Raw genomic sequence first — 19,728 nt, 5'->3', positions numbered from 1 at the left:
GCATTTCCGGGCTGGAGCAGCAGACCACCTCCTTTGCTACCCCTCCCCTCCCTCAGTCCACACCCAAGACATCATCCTGTCTTTCATGTTCATCCACTTCTTGCCCTCACCACCACAGAACCATGGTGAGCTCGATGTGAGAGGCAACTCGCTTCCAATTTTCCTAGACCTGCTGTGCCTGCCACAGCTGTTCATGCACCTCCAGGGAGCCTGCTCCTAGCTCGAGGCCTAACTCAAGGATTCTCAGCCCCTTCCATTTCTTGTCTTTGGGTATTTGCATGACTTACTCTGGCAACAGGAAATCAACCATGACCATCCTTTAGTTTAGATGCCACCTCATCCAGGAAGCCTTCACTACCAATTCGGCACCCAGGCACTTCACCGCTCACCACCGCCTGTCCCACTAACCACAGTCACCCACAGCCTCAACACGCAGGCAAGAAGGAATCCTGAGTGTCGGCGAGACAGTCCCTTCCAAGAAACGTGTGCCCCAGATGCACTGGGAGCTTGCACCCTTCCTCCAAGTCTTTTATTTTTTTTTTTTTTTGAGTTATTAAAAAAAACCAAAAAACACAACCAAAAGAACTGACGAGAGGAAGACAAAGCCTTGGGATCAGCCAGAGACCGAGCGGCACGGGATGAGGCACAGGTCAGGCCTAGCTGGATCTGTGGAGCAAGGTGGTGGGAAGTCCCGAGGCCTTTGGGCGTGTGGGGTCTGTGGAAGGAGAGGAGGTCACTTAAAAAAATACATATACTGTACACATCTATATGAAGCGTCCCGTGTTGGGGGAGTGGGGTGAGGTCATGGGAGCTGGTCCGCTTTCTCCTTGGACCAGCCTCCCCGCAGGCTCACTGGCTTGGCCAGCACAGGGACCCCTGCAGCTGGCTGTCTTCTTCTGTGGAGCGAGGGAAGGTAACAGTTTAGTTCCAACCCATGGTGGGCAGAGGTCGGCGGAGGTCAGAGGCATGGGGATGGCCACTGCTTGGCTAGGAAATCCCTGGGGGAAGGAAACACATGCAGACATCAAATTTCCTAACCCTTTGCCCCTGCAAGGAAAATGAAATCTAGCATCTCCAATGCAGGGGAGAGGCATTAACCACAGTGGACATTTTTTAGCACTTGGAATGTTCTGGGAACTGGGCTGAGTCCTTTAGTGTTTAGCTTAGCTTCACATAAGCCTCACCACTGGCCCAGGAGGCGGGCTCTGCATCACCCCCATTTACAGGAGGCTGGGTGACCACAGGGCCAGCACAGCCAGGTGGAGCAGCTAACTGTCACCACCACTTGGCAGGGCCTGTCCTCCATAGGGAAGCATAGATCCATGGTGATAGCTCATCTTGAGTAAACCATCTTCCTTCCCAAAACGAAATGCCCCCAAGTTACAGGATCACGAGGAAAATGAACTGCTCACAAGTGAAGGAGGAACCAAGCCCTATCTGACCTCACCTACAAACAGGCTCCATCCCAGGGCACGCCCCCTAAAGCACGCACAACCCCTGCACCCAGAGTGTACTCAGTATCACCACTGCCATTACTGTTCTGGATCCTTCTGATGCTGCAGCACCAACTCCTGATGTCACCCCACTGGCCCCATGGACCCTTGGCAATAGAACCTCTTTCCCCAGCCTCCTTTCCCCTTAGAGCCCACCTATCAGGTCTGCCTGGCTCTCTGGGACCACAGGGGACACCAGAGCTGTCCTCCCACCCTGAATGCTCAGGAAGGATTGGGAAGCGTACCTGTGCCTGGTGCTGGTGCTCGTCATACAGTCTGCTCTGCTGTCTTCTTCTGTGAGGAGGGAAGTACGAGAGGCTCTCAGACCTGCAGCTTTTCCCCACCCACTGCTACCCCCACCTCCTGAGGACTAGTGAATTCCTCTAGAACAGATACTGGGTCTGCAGGGACCTCCAAGGGCAGAAGCAAACAGATGTTCAGCTCTCCTAAATACAGCTGAGGCCCTGCTGGCCAAGGTGAGAACTTCATCTGTGTCTGAGGTGCTGAGGCCCCAGGCCGTGAGGACAGCTGTTGTTCAGGGCTAGCCTGCCAGCCGGGGCACACGCAGCCCAGGCAACGTTTCCTTTCACCTGGAAACCTGCCACAGTCTACCTGGTTTCCCTATGCTGGGGGGAGTCTCTCCTTCCTTCCCCAACACCCTTCTACCTCAGGCAGGCCACTTCTACGGCTTCCATGTGCTCAGGGAAAATGCCCTGCCAGCCTCTTCCCTGGGGTGTCATAACTCCTGACGCCCCCCACTGGGCCCCGAAGATGGGAAGGGGGCAGGAACCAGGTCTGGGTATGTAGGAGGGGGCTTGGGTTCATTTTCTGGCCTGAGACCCCCCAGGAACTCTCTACCTTTTTCTTCTTTTTCTTCTGGGACGGTGACTCAGAATCTTTGGTTGAGGCCTTTTTTGCTTTCTTCTTCTTTTCTTTTTTTTCTTTGTCTTTTTTTCCTGAGGGAAGAAAGTAAAGTTCCTGAACAACAGATGGTAATCCTAAGTGCTGGGGTCAATGTTGGGAGGCGCACAGGGCAGGGCTCCCAGCTCTCCCCCCACCACCAGAAGCCATCACAACAGGCCAGCAGGGCCAGGCATGGTGGTTCATTCCTGCAATCCCAGCACTTTGAGAGGCTGAGGCGGGTGGATCGCTCAAGCCCAGGAGTTCAAGACCAGCTTAGGCAACACAGTGAGACCTGTCTCTACAAAAAATACAAAAATTAGCTGGGCATGGTGGTGCACACCTATGGTCCCAGCTATTTGCTGGGGCTGAAGCAAGAGGATCGCTGGAGCTTGGGAGGCTGAGGCTGCAGTGAGCTGCGTTCCTGACACTGAACTCCAGCCTGTGGAGCAAGACCCTGTCTCAAAAAATAAAAATAAAACAGGCTGGCAGCTGTGGTGATCACCCAGCAGGGCCAGCTCACCTGCCCCCTGGAGGCCAGCTCATGATTTCTGTCCCATCCATGGACCACCTGGATGACTACCATTTTTCTTTAGCTCAACTCACTTTTTGAAACTCCCGCAAATTTATTTTAAATGGACACTATCTATCCCTACTGTAAATGGAAATCTAGCACAGTTCTGAGCACCAAGGGGCTGCAAGTCCTGCTCTGAGGGTGCCCGACTTTTGTTCTAGAACGAGCTGGCTCTTCAGGCATCACTGGCAACCCACCGTCCAGGGTGATGCTCAAGAGTGCTGCCTAGGTTTGACTCTGGCTCCACCTAGTAAAACTCTGTGGCCCTGAACAGCATCTCTACTTCTCTGAGCCTCAGTTTTCTACCTGCTGAGCCTCATTTCTACCTAAATGAGGTCCTGCTGCATGCGGAGTCTAGAACAGCATTCAGTAAAGGGCCAGTGTTACTACGGAGGGAAAACTGAGGTCTAGAGAGAAGATGGGGTTTTGGATGAGGATTCTGACAGTCTGGTTCCTGGTCCATTCTGCACCCAGGAGCTGGCTGGAGAAGCAGGTTCCTCCAAGATCTGCTGTACTGGGCTTGGGGAAACAGGACATGACTCCTCATCCTTCTGGAGCATTCCTGGCAGTGCTGGCTCAAGTGCTCTGGAATCGAGTTCTGGCTTTGCCACAAGCTGCCCCCATGACTCTGGACAAACCACTTCTCAGCTTTTTTTTTTTTTTGGGCAGTCTTGCTCTGCCGCCCAGGCCGGAGTGCAATGCGTGATCTTGGCTCACTGCAACCTCTGCCTCCCGGGTTCAAGCAATTCTCCTGCCCCAGCCTCCCATGTAGCTGAGGTTACAGGTACCCGCCACCACATCCAGCTAATTTTTTGTATTTTTAGTAGAGACGGAGTTTTACCAGGTTGGCTAGGCTGGTCTCAGCCTCTCTTTTCTACATGGGAGGAATGAGACCAGGTGCTGGCTGAGGGTCCCTCCCCACCCCCGTGTGGTGTCCAGCAGCCCTTCGGGTGGGCTGGGAGAAGTGGTCACTCACTCTTGTCGGATTTCTTCTTCTCCTTCTTGCTCTTTGGGTTGCTTTGATCTCCACCTTCAACCTTCCCCATCCCCTTCTGAAGCTCCTCTTCTGGCTCATCCTTGGCCCCTTGGGAGCCAAGAGACCCCTTCCCTTTCTTCTCTTTGACATCACCACTCGCTTTGTCTCTCTTTGCTTTCCCCTTGGAAGTCGTGGAGGTCTTTTCTGGGGAAGCAGAGGCCTCCCCACCTTCCCCGGCCCCCAGCTTCTTCTTCTTCTTGCTCCTGGGGGTCCTGGCAGCCGGCTGGTCTCCCGATAGCTTCCGCTTGCGGCTCTCCCAGCCCTTCCTGCTGCTCTCCTTGGTGGTGTCCACCACCTTCTTTCTTTCCTGTTCCAGCAGCTCAGTCAGGACCTTCACCACTGAGGCCTGCACCTGGGCCTCATTCAGGGGCCAGGGTTGGCCCAGGAGGCACTGGGCGATGTTGCTTTGCAGTGCCAGGGTTGAGGCTTGGGGGTTCCCAGCCCCTTTCTTGGGCTTCCGGGACTTCTGAGGTGTGGTGCCTGAAGCAGCCTCTTTTCCACCTATGGAGAGAGAATGTGGGGTCACAGATCTGGGAAAGTTGGGGGACAAATCTTAATGGTACCTAAGAGCGAAGAGGGTGCAGGGAGTGACTCCATCTTTTCTTACAATGGCACAGATGGGGAGAGCAAGGCTTGGCGGTCACTCTGCCCCAGCTGGTCTCCTAAGCTCACATCTTTCCACCAATTTCACACTCTGACTTCGTTTCTAACTTACAGCTTTTCTCTGTCTCTTTATATAAAAACTCCAGTTAGGGTGGGGGACAGAAAATGACTCCAGAATGTTAATAAAAGGGCCTAAAATCTATCAATGAAATGAAAATTCAGACAGGAGGGAGATGAAGTCTGGAGCTGGGAGGAAGGAGACCTGGGTTCTAGGTCTGACTTTCCCACCAACTTTCAGTGTGATTCTGGCCAGGACCCATCTCCTCCCAGGGCCTTGGTTTCCCTGTCGATAGCCTGAGGGGTGGATGAACAGTAAGGCTTCCTATGATACATTGTAGATTTATAATAAAAGTGGGGGCCATGCAGACATTCAACTGATGATTACCCACACTCGGCCCTTCCTGGTCAGGGGGTCCAGGCAAGGTGGGGAGTGCTGGGTGCAGTGTATATATACGTGGTGGCTGACTAAGCAGGTTTACTGCCTGCCAGAGAGACTTCTGGTGCAGCCTTTGTTTAGAATTTTCCACGCCTCTGCTTGCCTTTGATAATTGTGTGCTGACTACACGTGTAAAAAAAAAAAAACCTTCCACAGCCCCCTCTAAAATGTCTCCTTGTCGCACCGCCTCTCACAGAGAATGTTGGGGAAGAAAGTGAGCAGCAATTCCTCTTCTGACCCAGCCTGGGGCAAGCTGCAGCTGAAAGCCCCATGACTGGGTCTCCTCGCCGGCTCTAACTTCCCAAGTGACTTGGAGGTCTCTGCCCCATTCTGGGTCTCATGGGCACAACACTCCTGCACACCGGGCTCTGAAAGGTGGCTTGGTGGTTTGGCCCTGGAGGTGTTTGCCTGGAGGAAGGCCCAGGTGGATACTCCATGTCACACTCTATGTGGTACTCATGTCACACTGAGGCTAGGGCTGCCCCCTGCAGCATGCAGTGAGCCTGGCCCCTCAGACCCATCCAGGATCCCTAGCAACTTTTGGCTCTAGAGCTGCGGTGGGCTGGGGGAGGTGGGCTGGGCAGGGCAGGCCAGGTTAGGCAGAGGGGCCCCTGGGATGGCTGGAGGCCCAATTCCATCCTCTGGGGATTCTTCAAGATGGCAGGAGCCAATGGAGAGGGAAGCTGGGGAAGGCACAGTTAGCCCTGGCAAATGGCAACCTCTCTCCCCAGAGCCTAGGTTTCTGCTGCTGTTTTTTTTTTTTTTTTTTTTTTTTTTTTGAGACAGAGTTTTGCTCTGTTGCCCAGGCTGGAGTGTAGTGGTACAATCTCGGCTCACTGCAACCTCTACCTCCCAGGTTCAAGCGATTCTCCTGCCTCAGCCTCCTGAGTTGCTGGGAGTACAGGCGCCTGCCATCATGCTGGCTAGTTTTTTGTATTTTTAGTAGAGACAAGGTTTCACCATGTTGGCCAGGCTGGTCTCGAACTCCTGACCTCAAGTGAGCCGCTCACCCTGGCCTCCCAAAGTGCTGGGATTACAGGCATGAGCCACTGCGCCCAGCCCACTTTTCTGCTGCTTATCTGCGAACACCTAGAACACCAAGGCTGGGGAAGCCCTGGAGCTGTCCCAGGTGTGCCCAGCTGGTACATATTTGACCCTTAGCTCCAGTAGGGTCAGGGATAGTGGAAGCCCCAGGTTGGGTGACTTGAATAATCCAGTCTGCCCTCCAAATACAATGTGACTATTTTCTACATGTGCCATGCCTTGACACAGACTGGACACATCAACTCCTGCTTTGTATGGTGAAGACACAGAGGTCCAGAGTGGCCAGGGGATTTCCAAGGCTTTATAATGAGTCAGAACAGCCTGGGGCCAGTCTACTGCCTGGGGTCTCCTGGATGTGCTGAGTGTCCTCCAAACGTGACTGTCAGCCTATTGTCTAAGCTATCCTCTGAGGCCCATGGCCCACGCCCCACACCGTGAGCCTATTTACGGGGAAGAAAAGTTGATGGGGATGGTTGGAGAGAGCCAACGCTTGCTCCATAAGCCAAAAGACGCAGCTTCCTCTGAAGCAAGGGCTATCCTACCAGGTGCATCAGCACCACCCAGGCCTGGATATACCCCCACTTCCAGGCTGTCCAGGGCCATGGGAGCCAGACACCTGGGCATGGGGCCCACCTGTACTTTTTTTTTTTGAGACAGGGTCTCACTGTACCACCCAGGCTGGAGTGTAGTGGCATGATCATGGCTCACTATAGCCTCATGCCCCTGGCTTCAAGTCATTCTTCTGCCTCGGCCTCTCAAGTAGTGCACCATCACACCGGCTAATTAAAATAAATTTTAGAGATGGGGTCTGTGTTGCCCAGGCTGGCCTTGAACTCCTGGGCTCAAGCAATCTGCCCACCTCAGCCTCCCAAAGTGCTGGGATTATAGGCGTGAGCCACTGCACCTGGCCCCACCTGCACTTTGATGAGCATCTCCAGGTCCAATGCAAGGCCACAAGGTCTCACTTGGAGAGGCTCTGGGGGCAGACAGGACCATGTTGGGAGGACTGTTGCTACAGGAGAGCAAGAAGGGGCCCACTGCCCTGTCCCTCTGTGTCCTGCTATGTGCCTCCTGCAGACCTTAACTTACCTGTTTTAGGGGACAACATGCCTGCTGCCTGTGGGGGCTTGGCCTCCTGCTTGCCATCTGGGTCATCTTTGGCGGCCAGAGTAGAGGAAACTGAGGGGCTGGAGTCTAGCTTGGGAGTGGCTTTTGAGGCCTGGGAATTGGCTGGGGTTATTCCAGGGGTCATATAACCTGAGAGGAGAGACTGAAGAAGCCCATTGTGAAAGAGGTTGCCACCACCCCGCCCCACTGCCATAACCCAGCCCGAGTCATGGCCTGCTGTGAGGAAAGCAGCCTGGGGCCTCTAGGATCACCCTGCCCTGTCAGTGCAGAGTGGGTGGACAACAAGGCGCAGAGCAGCACTTCAGCCCTTGGTGTGTGCCTCCTGAACTATTTTAATTAATACACTTTCTAGACAGGCACATTTAAAAAGGCAATTTCTTATTAATATGAATGGAAAATTACTAGCTTTTGCCACATACAGATAGTAACCTTAAAATAAATCTGCTAAAGAATGCTTTTGTCCAGACATCACCCAGAATCAAGGTCAATCCCTTCTACAGACCCCAAGGGTCAGCTATTCAGGGCTCTATGAGGGGAGGGAGGAAGCCTGGCTGTGGTCTGCTGGCTGGGCCACACGTGGTGCCTCGCAGACAGGACCTTGCCCAAGGCCTCTGTGAAGAGAGGGGACCCAGACCCCTGACCTGAGTGATCGGGTAGACAGGAGCCTGGCCTGGGGCTCCACCCTAAGGCCTGTGGGCTGCCAGTCCTCTCCCTTGCAGTTACCTGGGATGGCGCCACCACATCATCCTCGCTGGACTCTGCTGCGGTCTCCTCCACCAGGGTCTCTGTCCTGGAGGGGGTGGGACCTACTGGAGAAGCACAGTATCCTGTTGGTAGCCCCAGGTGGCCCCTGCCAGCCAGGAAGGGCAGAGCCCTTCAGGAAGGCCCTGGTCTCTTTGCAGGTCTCTCACCCCCATCCCCTGCCCCGCCTCACCCCAAGTCTTCCTACTGCTTCAACACTCCTTGCACACTCATCGCTAGTCACAGCATGCTAGGTGCGACATCTGAATGCCAAAGCCTTATTTCTAATTCCTGAGGCCCCATTTCTATTTCCCTGCTTTCCACTGTTCCAGAAACATGGCCCTGGACTTTTCAGGAGCCAGTGAAGGGAGTCTGATACCAAAAAGCTGAGAGTGGTCAAACAGCAAAGTCAGGTCTCTGAAATCATTTGGATTGACTTCCTCATGAAGTTGTACAGATGGGGAAACTGCGGCCCAGGCTCAGCCACAGGTGCAGAACGAGTCTGAGATATGGAGCTGAGGCCAGAGCTGTGGCTCCACCAGGACACACTCCACCCTCTTCCTGGCCCACCCTTGCCCTTTCCCCTGGCACCCTCACCCAGCGTGTGGGCCGACTTGGCCCCCTGGGGCCCTTCAGCATCTTCCTCACTCCCTGAAGAGCTGTCGCTGCTGTCCTCACTGTCATCTGAGCTCCCAGGGGCTTTGGTGGCCTGCTGGACCTCAGGAAGCTTAGGTTTTCTGAGCTTGTTGGTCCCTTTGGCCTGGACAGAGGTGCTCTGGGGACTTGTTGCAGGGAGTGTTCCCACAGCACTGTCAACCTAATTCGGTGAAAGAAGGAATGGAAGGAAAAATCAGGGCAAGTAAGAGCTGGTCCTTCCTGAACACTTCAATAGGGCCAGGAACTGTGTTAGATGGGGCACACATGCAGCCTCATTTGATCCTTCCAACTACGAAAGGTACTGTAATTCCTTCTTACAGATTAGGCCACTGAGGCCCAGGGAGGCAAACCAAGTGCAGAGGTCATGGGGCAGGTGAGTGCTGGTGCCGGGATGCAGGGCCACGCCTGCACCTTCTATGCTCCGCGGGCTTGCTTCCCCTGCTCCCCAAGCTCACCCCACTTGAAGGCTGGGTCCTGGCAACAGGAGGCTGAGCCTCACTGGCTTTCTGGGCGAGGACCTTCAGGGCAGCCTGGGTCAGTGGGAGGGAAGCTGGGTTCTTCTTTGACACCTGTGGGTGGCAAGAGGTAGCCCTGAGACTCACGAGTCCTTGGGATGCCAGCTGTGCCACACCCTGGTCAGATGCTGTCTGGCTGGGGTGAGGGCTGGAGCGGGGACTGACGGGCAGTCAAAGGGGCAAAATTGGTGGCAGGCTTCAGGTTATGAGCTAATCACATTGTTCTCAAGGAGCAAGGGATAGTTCCCAGCCCAGGGCAGGGAAGCAGCTTAGGCCCCACCACTCAATCTGCACCTTCACTGGGGACAATCTCCAACCTGGTGGTCCCCCATCTCTACTTCTTATACCCACCAGCAGTCAGGGAGAGTGGTGGGCATGGAAATTGGGCATGACCCCTTGCTGAGAGCCTTCAGATGTGGCATGGCCCTTGCCACGGCCTGGCTCCTCTCCTCTCTCCCAGCTCCTCATCCAGCTGTCCCCACCTCTCAGTTTCCCTCATCCCCAAGCGCTTCCCCTGAAGACCTGGTATCTGCAGTTTCCCTGCCTGGAGGGTGGCCCAGCTCATCCTGTGACTGGCTGCTTCTGCTTAAGCATCGCTGCCTCGGGAGGCCTTCATATAGCAGGTCACCCTACTATTCTCTAGTTTTTATTGTTTCATCTCCTACCAGCTGGTGAATACTTTTTATTTATATGTGGGTTTCCTTGTTTAATCGCTGCCCCTCACCACTCCCTGATTGGCCTGGGAATTCCTTGTCCCTGTCTTGGTTCCTGCTGTATCCCTAGGGCCTGGCAGGAACAGATGCTCATGGATGCAGTGACCACAGCCTGACTTCCCATCCAGCACCCAGGTTCCCAGAAGTTCTTGGCCTGGAGCTTGTAATGAGCCCAGGGAGTGGGTGGCACACCAGCACCCCCCCCCGCCGCCCCCGCCCCCCAGCCCAACCCTCAGGAAGAGAGGTCAGAGTGCGTCATGGACTTCATCCTCTCATTGGGATGGGAAACCAGACTGATATGGCCCAAAGAGCACTGAACTGGGTCTCAGAAGACCCACGTTCTGGCCTTGCTGAATGCTGGTCACGTCACAGCCCTTAGGGTGGGGATGTGTGCTGTTTTATGATCTAAACAATGCACCAGACATTAACCCTAAAATGCCCAGCTTTTAGATTCAGGCAAGGACCAAATAAAAATGCACTGAAGATGGTGAAGGCTGGGAAGAATGCTGAAGTCACTATTACAAACACCAAAAAATGGCAACTTTTGTTCATGGCATTCCAAAACTGGAAGAAAAAATATCAAAAGCCCCACTACGTTGGAAAATCTCATGAGGGACTCGAGTGCTGCAGGGCTTGCTTGGCCAGGAGGCTGTGTCCCCAGATTACTCTTCCTCATAACTCAAAGGTGATTTGGGGGGTTGTAGCTAGGAGGCCAAAAAGCCTCTGGCTGTGAGGCCACGACCTCTGGAGTGTGGGGGTGACAGCAATTGCAGGCCATCCCATCAGCACATGTGGGTAAGTATGGAAGTAGGGCCCCACCCCACTGGCCTGCACTACCCTCCCTTGCCCACCAGGTACCTGAGTGGCCGGTCCCTCCTGTTTCTTGCCATCTGATATCTGACTGGACTCCTTGCTGCTGCTGGCCCCAGCCATGCTGGCTTTGGGGGTTATTCTTGGGTGGGCAGTGGGCATGGTCACCACATTGGTTCTGATGCCTGAAATGGAACAAGATGTGGGCACATCAGGGCACAAAAAGCCCCATTGCCTCCTCAGCAGTGGCAATAACCCAATTTACCGGCCTGTGCTGGTGATCTAGAGCTGTGCTCAAGCCTTACAGAGGCAGAAGCTTATTTACTCCCCTCTCCAAGCCTCCCAGGCAGGAGATGTCATTATGTCATTTAACAAGCCTCAGGGAGCTCAAATGGCTGCTCTGGGGGTGACCCCAGGCTTCCTCATCCCCTCCCCTCCCAGCTGGTCGGGCTGCCACTCCTGAGCAATGGGCCAGAGCACCGGCACCAAATTACTCTCTTTGCAGTTAAAATCGTCTCTCCTAAGAGTCCCCGTGGTTATCTGCAGAGGCCTGGTTACATGCATGTTCTTCAAAGCACTGTTTATAACAGCCAACTCCTTCACCCCTCCACCCTGAAACAAAACCCTCTGCTTCCTCCAACATGGTGCTGGCTACACATACTGTGGCATGTCCACCCAACGGATTTCTTTGTAGCCATTAGGAATTGTGCTGCAAATATGCAAAGATGAAAAAAAAAAACCTGATGTCATAAAATATCCAGTAAAGGTTACTGAGTGTTAGATACGGTATGGCCTTGCTTTAAAAACACACATATATCTTAGGTTTTTATAAAGTTAGCATGTGTGAAATGTTAGCAGTAATTTTTGGGGCAGAATTACAGGTGATATAGTTTCTTATGTGCTAATCTGTATTTTTATTAAAAAATATACACACACATACATATATATGTATATGTATATATATGTATATGTATATATGTATGTAGGTAGGTAGATAGGTAGAGATAGGGCTCTCACTATGTTGCCCAGGCTGGTCTTAAACTCCTGGGCTCAAGTGATCTTCCTACTTTGGCCTTCTAAAGTGCTGGGATTACAGGTGTGAACCACCATGCCCAGCAGTAATCTGTATTTTGTCTGCTTTCTGTTTTTTTGAGACAGTCTCGCTGTCGCCCAGGCTGGAGTGCAGTGGCACATCTCGGATCACTGTAACTTCTGCCTCCTGGGTTCAAGCGATTCTCGTGGCTTACCCTCTCAAGTAGCTGGGATTACATGCGCCCGCCAGGCTAATTTTTTGTATTTTTAGTAGAGACGGGGTTTCGCCATGTTACCCAGGCTGGTCTTGAACTCCTGATCTCAGGTGATCTGCCTGCCTCAGCCTCCCAAAGTGCTAGGATTATAGGCGTAAGCCACTGCACCCGGCCTGTATTTTTAAATTATCCTATCAGGATCAGGTATTATTGCTTGTAAAACTGTTATAATAACTGTAATAGTAACATTAACCCTTTTCCTGCTGTCACTGGTAGAATCACAGATTCTCAGAAGTCAAAGGAAGAAACCTCAGATTGGTCCTGTCTCTCGTTGATAGATGAAATCTCTCCCTGTAATGTCTCTGGCTTAGGGATTGCCTAACCCACTTTACATGCCACCAAGGACGGGAAGCTCACTACCACCCTGACCACTTGTTCCACAGGCAGTCAACTGATACAGAATTCTTCCTTAGACTATGTAGGAACCTGGTCCCTGCAGCTTCTAGCCACTGGTCTGGGTTCCATGCCCGGGGCTGGCACAAAAAAGCCCTAGCAACTATTCCCCCAGAACTGCAGGTCTGAGCCAGGCCCTAATCAGAATGGCTAATGCAGGGCCCAGAGACCTCACCCCAAGCCCCTCCCGACCAACACCTTGCTATGTGACTCAGCCAGCGTCCTGTCTCTTCTGGGCCTCAATGTGGGGCAGTGCTGGCAGCCCCTCCCACCACTGCATAGGGACTGCGCTCACCAGGAGTCAAGCACTGTGTAGCGGGGATCACATCCTCATCCTCGCTCTCGGAGGAGGAGCTCCTGGCTGTGCTCTCCGAGGCTCGGGCCTTCCTCGGGGTGCTCGCAGCCTGGGCTTGTGCGGGTGTAGCAGCTGGGCCAGCTGGACTACGATTAGGGTCGACAAAAATCAGAGGGGGTTTAATCACCTTGAAAAACAAAAACAAAACACCCACCCAGTGATTAAAGGTTTGGCCAGGGAAAGGAGGTAATGGGGTTAGGGAGTGTTTTACAAGGCAAGGGGTCCACTGAGCTCAGGGCCAGCTGGGCACAGAAGCCATTCCAGCTGCCCAGGGTGCCCCCTCCCACCCCACACATCTGCTAAGACCCAACACAGCACTTCACAACTCACAGAGACCACCTGACTCTCACAGTGAAGCCCTATATTCAGTAGGATCAGCTCCCTTATACAAGTGGGAAAATCACAAGCCCAGAGGGAAAAGGAGCGACCCAAGGCTGCTGTCCCTACTGGAAGAAAAGCCAAGGCCAGAATGTCCAACTCTGCCTTCTTTCCCCGGCTGGCTTCAGAGACAGTTACTTGCTGAATGCAGGGGGTGGTCTAAGCAGTTTTCCAAGGCTGCCTGGTTGGAATATGCAATTCACCTGGGGAGGTATTTACAGTCTAGTTGCCCCCACCCCAGAGGTTCTGACGCAGCCCTCCTGATACGTGGCCCAGGATGAAACTCCCCAGCTATACCAATTCAGTTTTTTCAACAAAAAAATGCACAAGAGAAACAAGGGTTGGGTGAGTGGGTGAGAACCAACAGATTAAGACTTAGAGGATTAATAACTCAATGCCATATGTGGCCTTTAACTGAACTCCATGAGACAATCAGGGAAATAGGGACACTGACTGGGTAGATCAACTTATTAGGTGTGACACTGTATCGTAGTTGTGCTTAAAAAAGTCCTTATAACTGAGAGCTGCATACTGAAATGCTGGTGGATGAGCTGACATGTCTGAGACTGGCTGCAAAGTAATCCAGGGGCGTTGGGGAACTGAGTGGAGGGTTTGCGTGAAACGAGCCTGCTCAGGAGTTCCTAACTGTTGAGGCTGGGGATGGTACACGTGGGGGTTCTTTACATTATTCTATCTTTGGGTATGCTTTAAATTTTCCAAGGAAACAGTAAAAGAAAAAGCAAACAAGCAATAGCAGCTCCCTGGTATTCTGCAGGCCAGTCTGGTTCTGAACTGCACCATCCCTGAACATGTTCACTGCACACGAGGGCACCATCTCCAGGCCCATTTCCTTCCCGAACCTCCAGCTAACGAGAACACACATGGCTGTGAGCCAGGGAGCTGGTTAGGTCTACTTTCCATTCCCCAAGTGTCAGATCTGGTTTGAGCTCTGCTCCCTCTCTGGCCAGTGAAGAGCTGGAGGGCAGGAAGAGGGAGCTGCCTGAGGCTAAGAAAGGAGTGGAGTCAGGTCCAGACTGGTCTCTGCTTCACCATCCTGTTTACCCCGAGCCTGACTTAGCACACCTGGCTCCTCAGGGTGCTAAGGTGCTGTGGAGAGGCATAAAGTAAAAAGTAAAACAGAAAGGTACCTGCCTGAGGGTGGAAGCTTCTCTGGGCTTAGGCCTTTCCTGCCCCTGCCAAATAGCCTCCCCCACGGCTGCTCTGATCTGCCACTTCCAGAGCCTTCCTTCCCACGATATAAAAAAGAGAAGGATGGAAAGTGGGAGAAGGCTTACAGTTGAGGGAGGGGGGATCTATATATATGTGAAGACAGGAACAGATTGTCGGGGACGAAGAGAAGCAACGAACCCACTGAGGCAAACAATAGCGTCTTGGGATGTTAAAAGCAGCTCAGCAGCAAAAGCCTCCTGTTAGTTCCACCTGCCCACGCCACCCCACTGGGCCTCTGGGCCGTAGGAGGAGGTGGTGCAGGGGGCTTGGCTGTGGGGGGTCAGGGTGGGGCATTAGTCTTTAGAGTTTATAAAGGTGGGCAGTGAAGCTTGCCCAGGGTATAGGGGGAGACCTGCTTCTCATTACGCCTCTCTCATGACTTCACTGTGTGGTCAAGCCCCTCAACTTTCTGATCCTCAGTTTCCCGTTTAATGAAACGGCTAGTAGTTATCCCAGCCTGGGCTCATTCACTGGAGGGGTTCTAATGCACTGTGGAAACTGCAAAGCACAGTATACACAGGAATGTAGTTCTGGGGTCAGTTAGAAAAATACTGATGGGAGTGAAGCAGCAAAACCAGCACTGCCTGAACATTTGGTTGTACCTCCGTACAGGTGCTGGGCAGTAAGAACCCAGAGGGAACCCAGGGATACCCCTCCTACCTGTAGGTCTGATGCCTGCAGAACCAAACCTAGGGGCTTTCTGGACAGTGCTCACCCCCTCCTGTCAAAGCTGAGCTCATTCTAACTGTGCCTTCATTCCAACAAGTCCAGGGCACAGAGTGGGGAGAGGGGGCTGATGGCCTAGGCTGTGGACCCTGGCAAGGGACAAAGGCACAAAGGCAACAAACACTCCAAGAACCTCTCTCAGAATTGCCTGGGGTTAACATATCTAGGCCAGCCCCACTCCAGGGGACTGAGAAATTCTACTCTCTGGGGATGTGGCCTGGAGCCCCAAGGTCCACCCCACCCACCCAAGAAGTCTCATCCCAGAGATTGAGATGAATGAGGCTCAGAGAAGGCAAGTGGCCTCACCCAGGGTAACCAGCAAACTGGTGACAGAGCCAGGATTAGAATTTATTCTCCAGGCACCAGACTGGAGCTCCTTCTAGAACCAATTATGCTAGGCCTCAATTTAACACCCGAATTTAGTTTCTTACAGGTTTCCTTTTTCTTTGATTCAGCCTAAAACTTCGAGAGCAGGGCCTACGTCTTTGACAAACTAATAGAAGAAGTTGGCCTTAAAAAATTATTACTGACAAGTGAAACTGCATATATTTGTGGTATATTACATGATGTTTTGATACACATACACATTGTGGAATAGCTAAATTAAGTTATTTAACATATGCATCACCTCACATACTTGTTTTTAAATCTGGAAGCTATCCTGACCCCAGCACAGACTCTGGCCTGAGGTCTACTCTGCACAACAGGGCGGAGGCACAGTGAGGGGTCTAGGAATGGAGCCAAAGTATCTACCCCTGCCTCCTAGCCTGGGGCTCTGCCCACCACCCTGGCCTCAATCCCTTTCCCCACTGATGGGCTAATAAAATCAGACTGAAACTCGTCAATAGAGAGGTGCTCAATAAATGTACAATAATGAAAATAATCATAATTGGTGAGCTGGGGATTAGGAACTAAAAATCTCTCAATCAGGAAGAGGATGCAGCTTCCCCTGGCTATGCCCAGCTTCCCTGGGCTATGCCCGTTTTCCCCGAATCCTCCTGGGGGAATGTACAAACCGCTGACTTCTTTTCTTTCTGCTTTTTAAATAGAGACTCCAGAATCTTCAGGACTAACATACCAATTAAATGGTTCAGTTTAAGCAGGATGTTCATTTTAATTGTGTTAGTCCACCCCCACAGAGAAAGGGGGTGCGGTCCCCTCCCTCCCAGTTGTTTAGATCCCTCAGAGAGGCAGGTGGCCTCGTAAAGGCTCCACACAGAGCCAGAGGGCAATGCCCAAGCCCAGGAGAGGAGAGTGTCGGGGCAGCACCAGGCAACGGGTCAGAATGTGAATGGCCTGGGCTCAAACACCAGGTCTGTCCACTTGTCATCAGCCATGTGATGCTGGGACAGGTCCCTCAACTTCTCTGAGCCTCATTCCCAGTTCCTTAAAACGCAAACAACAAAGGGAGCCACCTCTTAGGGCTGTTGTGGAGATTAAACAGAAAAATGCAAATACAGGGAGTTACCGATGTTGGTGGTGGTTGTTCTTTACTTTTGTCATCTGTGCTACTGGAAAGTGAGAGGCAGTGAGCACCCTATTGCTGGAGGTGTGCAAACAGCATCTGACCTTAATGATGAATTGATAACAATGTGGTATGTGATATTCAAGGGGAGGTGGTTCATGAGACCACTCTGGTCTGGAGGTTGCAGAACTCCAGGATCTGTGGTTAGGCCCTGGGACAGGGGAGCTGGTGCTCTGAGGTACCTGGCAGAAGCTTCTGGGAGCTTGGGGCTAGAGGAGGACAAAGGGTAATGCTGTCTGATGGAAGGGCCAGGGTTCACACAGAAGCTTGGACCACACCAGCATGGCTGACTTGGGCCTCTGGAGTACAGGGAGATAAGGTGGGCCTAGTCTCACCCTTGGGGGTGTAGCCTGGGCAGGACTGTGGCTTAAGCTCTGGGTGCAGTGGAGCACATGAAGGTATGCCACAGGTGCTTGAGAGAGGGTCCTGGGCAAAGCTCATGGGATTCGAGAAGACTCCTGGTCCTAAACAGAAAACAGAGATATAGGGAGCCAGGGGACCAGCGTTTGCACCTTTCCTCAGCCTCTTATGAATCATGAGAATTTGGGGAAACTGCTTCAACTCTAAGGCTTGATTCCCAATCTGTCAAATGGGGCAACACTCCCTGCCCTTCTCACAGTTAACAGGCACCCTTTCTTAGGCAGGGGACTGTGGCAAGTACCTTGTGTGCTGGCACCAGTGCACAGAGGCAGGAGGGAGGTGCCAGTACTGTCCCCATTTTATGGCTGAAACAGAGCCTCACACAGGGGAAAAGGCATCTGCCCAGGACCACGGGGCTGTTGGGTGGTAGAGCTGGGCTTCGCCCCAATACCACCTGGCTCTGAAGCCTGTATGTTTAACTGTGCACTGCTGCCTGCCTCACAGGGCTCAGATGAATGTCACAATAGAGGAAAGAGCTCTGGAAGCTGTGAGGTGCTGTTTAAATATGGCGAGATTTTCCCTATGGGAAAGATCTGCCCTTTCCTGCAAGGCCTGCCAGCCCAGCTCTGATCCTGCAGCATCTGCAGAGAGAAGGCATGGCATACTTGGGTCAGTGGCAGCTCTTCCCCACTGCTCTCCGAGGACCCCTCCATGTTCCTCTCTGGAGGTGCTGGGGCCAGGATCTTGCTTCTGGAAGGTTTGGAGTTACTGTCCTTCTGAGGGGACAAGACCTGGATAAGCACGTGGTCGGGGACAGGGGCATTTGCTGAGGGGAAAACAGCCAGTAGGCAATGACCCTCAGGCACTCTGGTTTCCAGGAGAGGCAGCGTGGCCCCTTCCTGCACATGCACAGGGATACCTGCTGGCCTGACCTGCCCCACAGCCACTGGAAATATGCTTCCACCCTGCTAGCTCCTTCCAGAGCTGACTCCGAACATGAAAGGGATTTATGACTCCAATGCAGCTAAAACCTGAGGGCTGCAGGGCTGTTGGCCCAGTGTCTCGACAAGAGGTGACAGCAGCCTGGGACAAGGTTGCAGGCACAAGCCAGTGGTCCCAGCACAGTTCACCTCTGGTTGTAACACCCCCAGCCAAAAGCAGGAGCCGCTGAGAAGTGTTCCACTGGCTACCATCCCCTCCTGCTGGGGCAGGCGTGATGATGGGGGCTGGACCGATGAGCACTGCAGTCAGAGGAGGACTCAGAGATCTGGATGGAAATGCTGGTGGTGATGGCAGCTCAGTGGTCCCTACTGGAATGGGGGCCCCCCTTTTCCCTACTCAGCCTAGCCAAAAAAGTAGGACTCAGGCTGCCTGAGCTTCCAATTTCTCAAGAGAAGCTGGAAGATTTGTACATGTCATTTCCAATTTTTAAATGGGGCAACTACAATGCACACTGCAGGCTGTCTCCTAACAGCCATGCCCGCATCTGTTCCTTGCTAATAGAACCCTCACTGTTCAGTGGCCCCTACCACATGCATCAGGGAGGGTGGGCTCTCCTCCCAGCCAGTCATGGGAACTACCGGCCTCTTGCCTATGGCTAAGGCGGTAGTACGTCCAGCCTGAGGTCTCAGTAGCCTTAAGTCTACCCCCTAATCTCTTTTTTTTTGAGATGGAGTCTTGCTCTGCTCACTCTGTTGCCCAGGCTGCAACCTCCTCCTCCCTGGGTTCAAGTGATTCTCTTGCCTCAACTGGGATTATAGGCCGGTGCCACCAGGCCCAGCTAATTTTTGTATTTTTAGTAGAGATGGGGTTTCGCCATGTTGGCCGGGCTGGTCTTGAACTCCTGACCTCAAATGATCCGCCTGTCTCAGCCTCCCAAAGTGCTGGGATTACAGGTGTGAGCCACTGTGCCTGGCCTGCCCCCAGCACTTTAGGAGATGCTGCAGCTCTGCTATGACCATAAAGCTGGTGGAGCGCAGAGATGGAAGAAATCTGGTCACCACTGACGCTCAGCTGAAGGAACCAGCTTTTCAGCAGCTGGAACCTGGGACTTTGTGCACTTTAAGAAAGTCAATCCCTTTATTTAAGCTCTTTTGAATGGGGCTTTCTCCTGCAGCTTAGGCCATTCTGACTGATAGAAGAACTTGTTGAAAACTTAAAGACAAAAAAACTACACAGGCCAAAACACGGCTGGGGCCTATGTCTTAGTCTGGCATTTAGGTCCTCCATAAATCTACCAGTAACAAGCACCTGGGAGGGCCTACGGCCTACAGGACAGCTGCCTTCAGTGACCATGCGCCTTCATGCCCAGCTCCTCTGCACACACTGAGGGGCCCTCTCCACTTTTGCGCCTGGTCATCCTTCAGGTTCAGCTCAATTATCTCCTCCTCTTCTGGCCTCTCAGAGACCTGCTCTTTCAGCTGTCAGCACCACTAGCATACTCTGCGATAATCCGGTCATCTGTCTTGCCCCACAGACTGTGAGCTCCTTGAGGGCAGGGCCAATGTCTTTCACCCCCAGTAATTGTTGGTTTGGTGTATCAAAGGCAGAGGTTAGGGCTAGGGAGCATTCATCTCCGTGCTTGTTTTACTCATGAAGAAAACAAATCTAAGAGGTTATGGAGCTTGGCCTGGCACAGGGACTTCCAGCTTCCCTTAAGAAATGGAAGATCTGGCCACACAGAGGGTCCATTTCCACAGTCATGACCGGCTGAAGCTGATAGGAACTGTCCCTCTGGATGGGGC

General features: G+C 52.8%; 1 protein-coding gene across 9 annotated transcripts in view; it reads right to left on the bottom strand.

The window, feature by feature from the left end:
• Nucleotides 1-502: 502 nt before the first annotated feature.
• Nucleotides 503-19,728, bottom strand: part of TCOF1 (treacle ribosome biogenesis factor 1) — a 42,271-nt gene continuing 23,045 nt past the window's right edge. For 3 of the 9 annotated variants that reach the window (XM_032158351.2, XM_058440033.1, XM_032158358.2), the window contains 10 exons: nucleotides 12,706-12,892; nucleotides 10,759-10,895; nucleotides 9,128-9,241; nucleotides 8,613-8,832; nucleotides 7,998-8,083; nucleotides 7,236-7,416; nucleotides 3,944-4,504; nucleotides 2,352-2,449; nucleotides 1,739-1,787; nucleotides 503-998 (listed from right to left, as the gene is read on the bottom strand). In XM_032158351.2, coding sequence (XP_032014242.1) covers nucleotides 1,761-1,787; nucleotides 2,352-2,449; nucleotides 3,944-4,504; nucleotides 7,236-7,416; nucleotides 7,998-8,083; nucleotides 8,613-8,832; nucleotides 9,128-9,241; nucleotides 10,759-10,895; nucleotides 12,706-12,892 — 1,611 coding nt within the window. In that variant the 3' untranslated portion in view covers nucleotides 503-998; nucleotides 1,739-1,760. Of the gene's footprint in view, nucleotides 999-1,738; nucleotides 1,788-2,351; nucleotides 2,450-3,943; nucleotides 4,505-7,235; nucleotides 7,417-7,997; nucleotides 8,084-8,612; nucleotides 8,833-9,127; nucleotides 9,242-10,758; nucleotides 10,896-12,705; nucleotides 12,893-19,728 lie in introns of those variants that run through there. The other 6 variants (XM_032158353.2, XM_032158359.2, XM_032158352.2 and 3 more) reach the window with 5 other exon arrangements.

Source organism: Hylobates moloch, unplaced genomic scaffold (genome assembly GCF_009828535.3).
Source record: "Hylobates moloch isolate HMO894 unplaced genomic scaffold, HMol_V3 SCAFFOLD_6, whole genome shotgun sequence".
NCBI classification, from domain to species: Eukaryota; Metazoa; Chordata; class Mammalia; order Primates; family Hylobatidae; genus Hylobates; species Hylobates moloch.
Note: the sequence above shows the minus strand (reverse complement) of the source record. Positions and strands in the feature narration are given on the sequence as shown.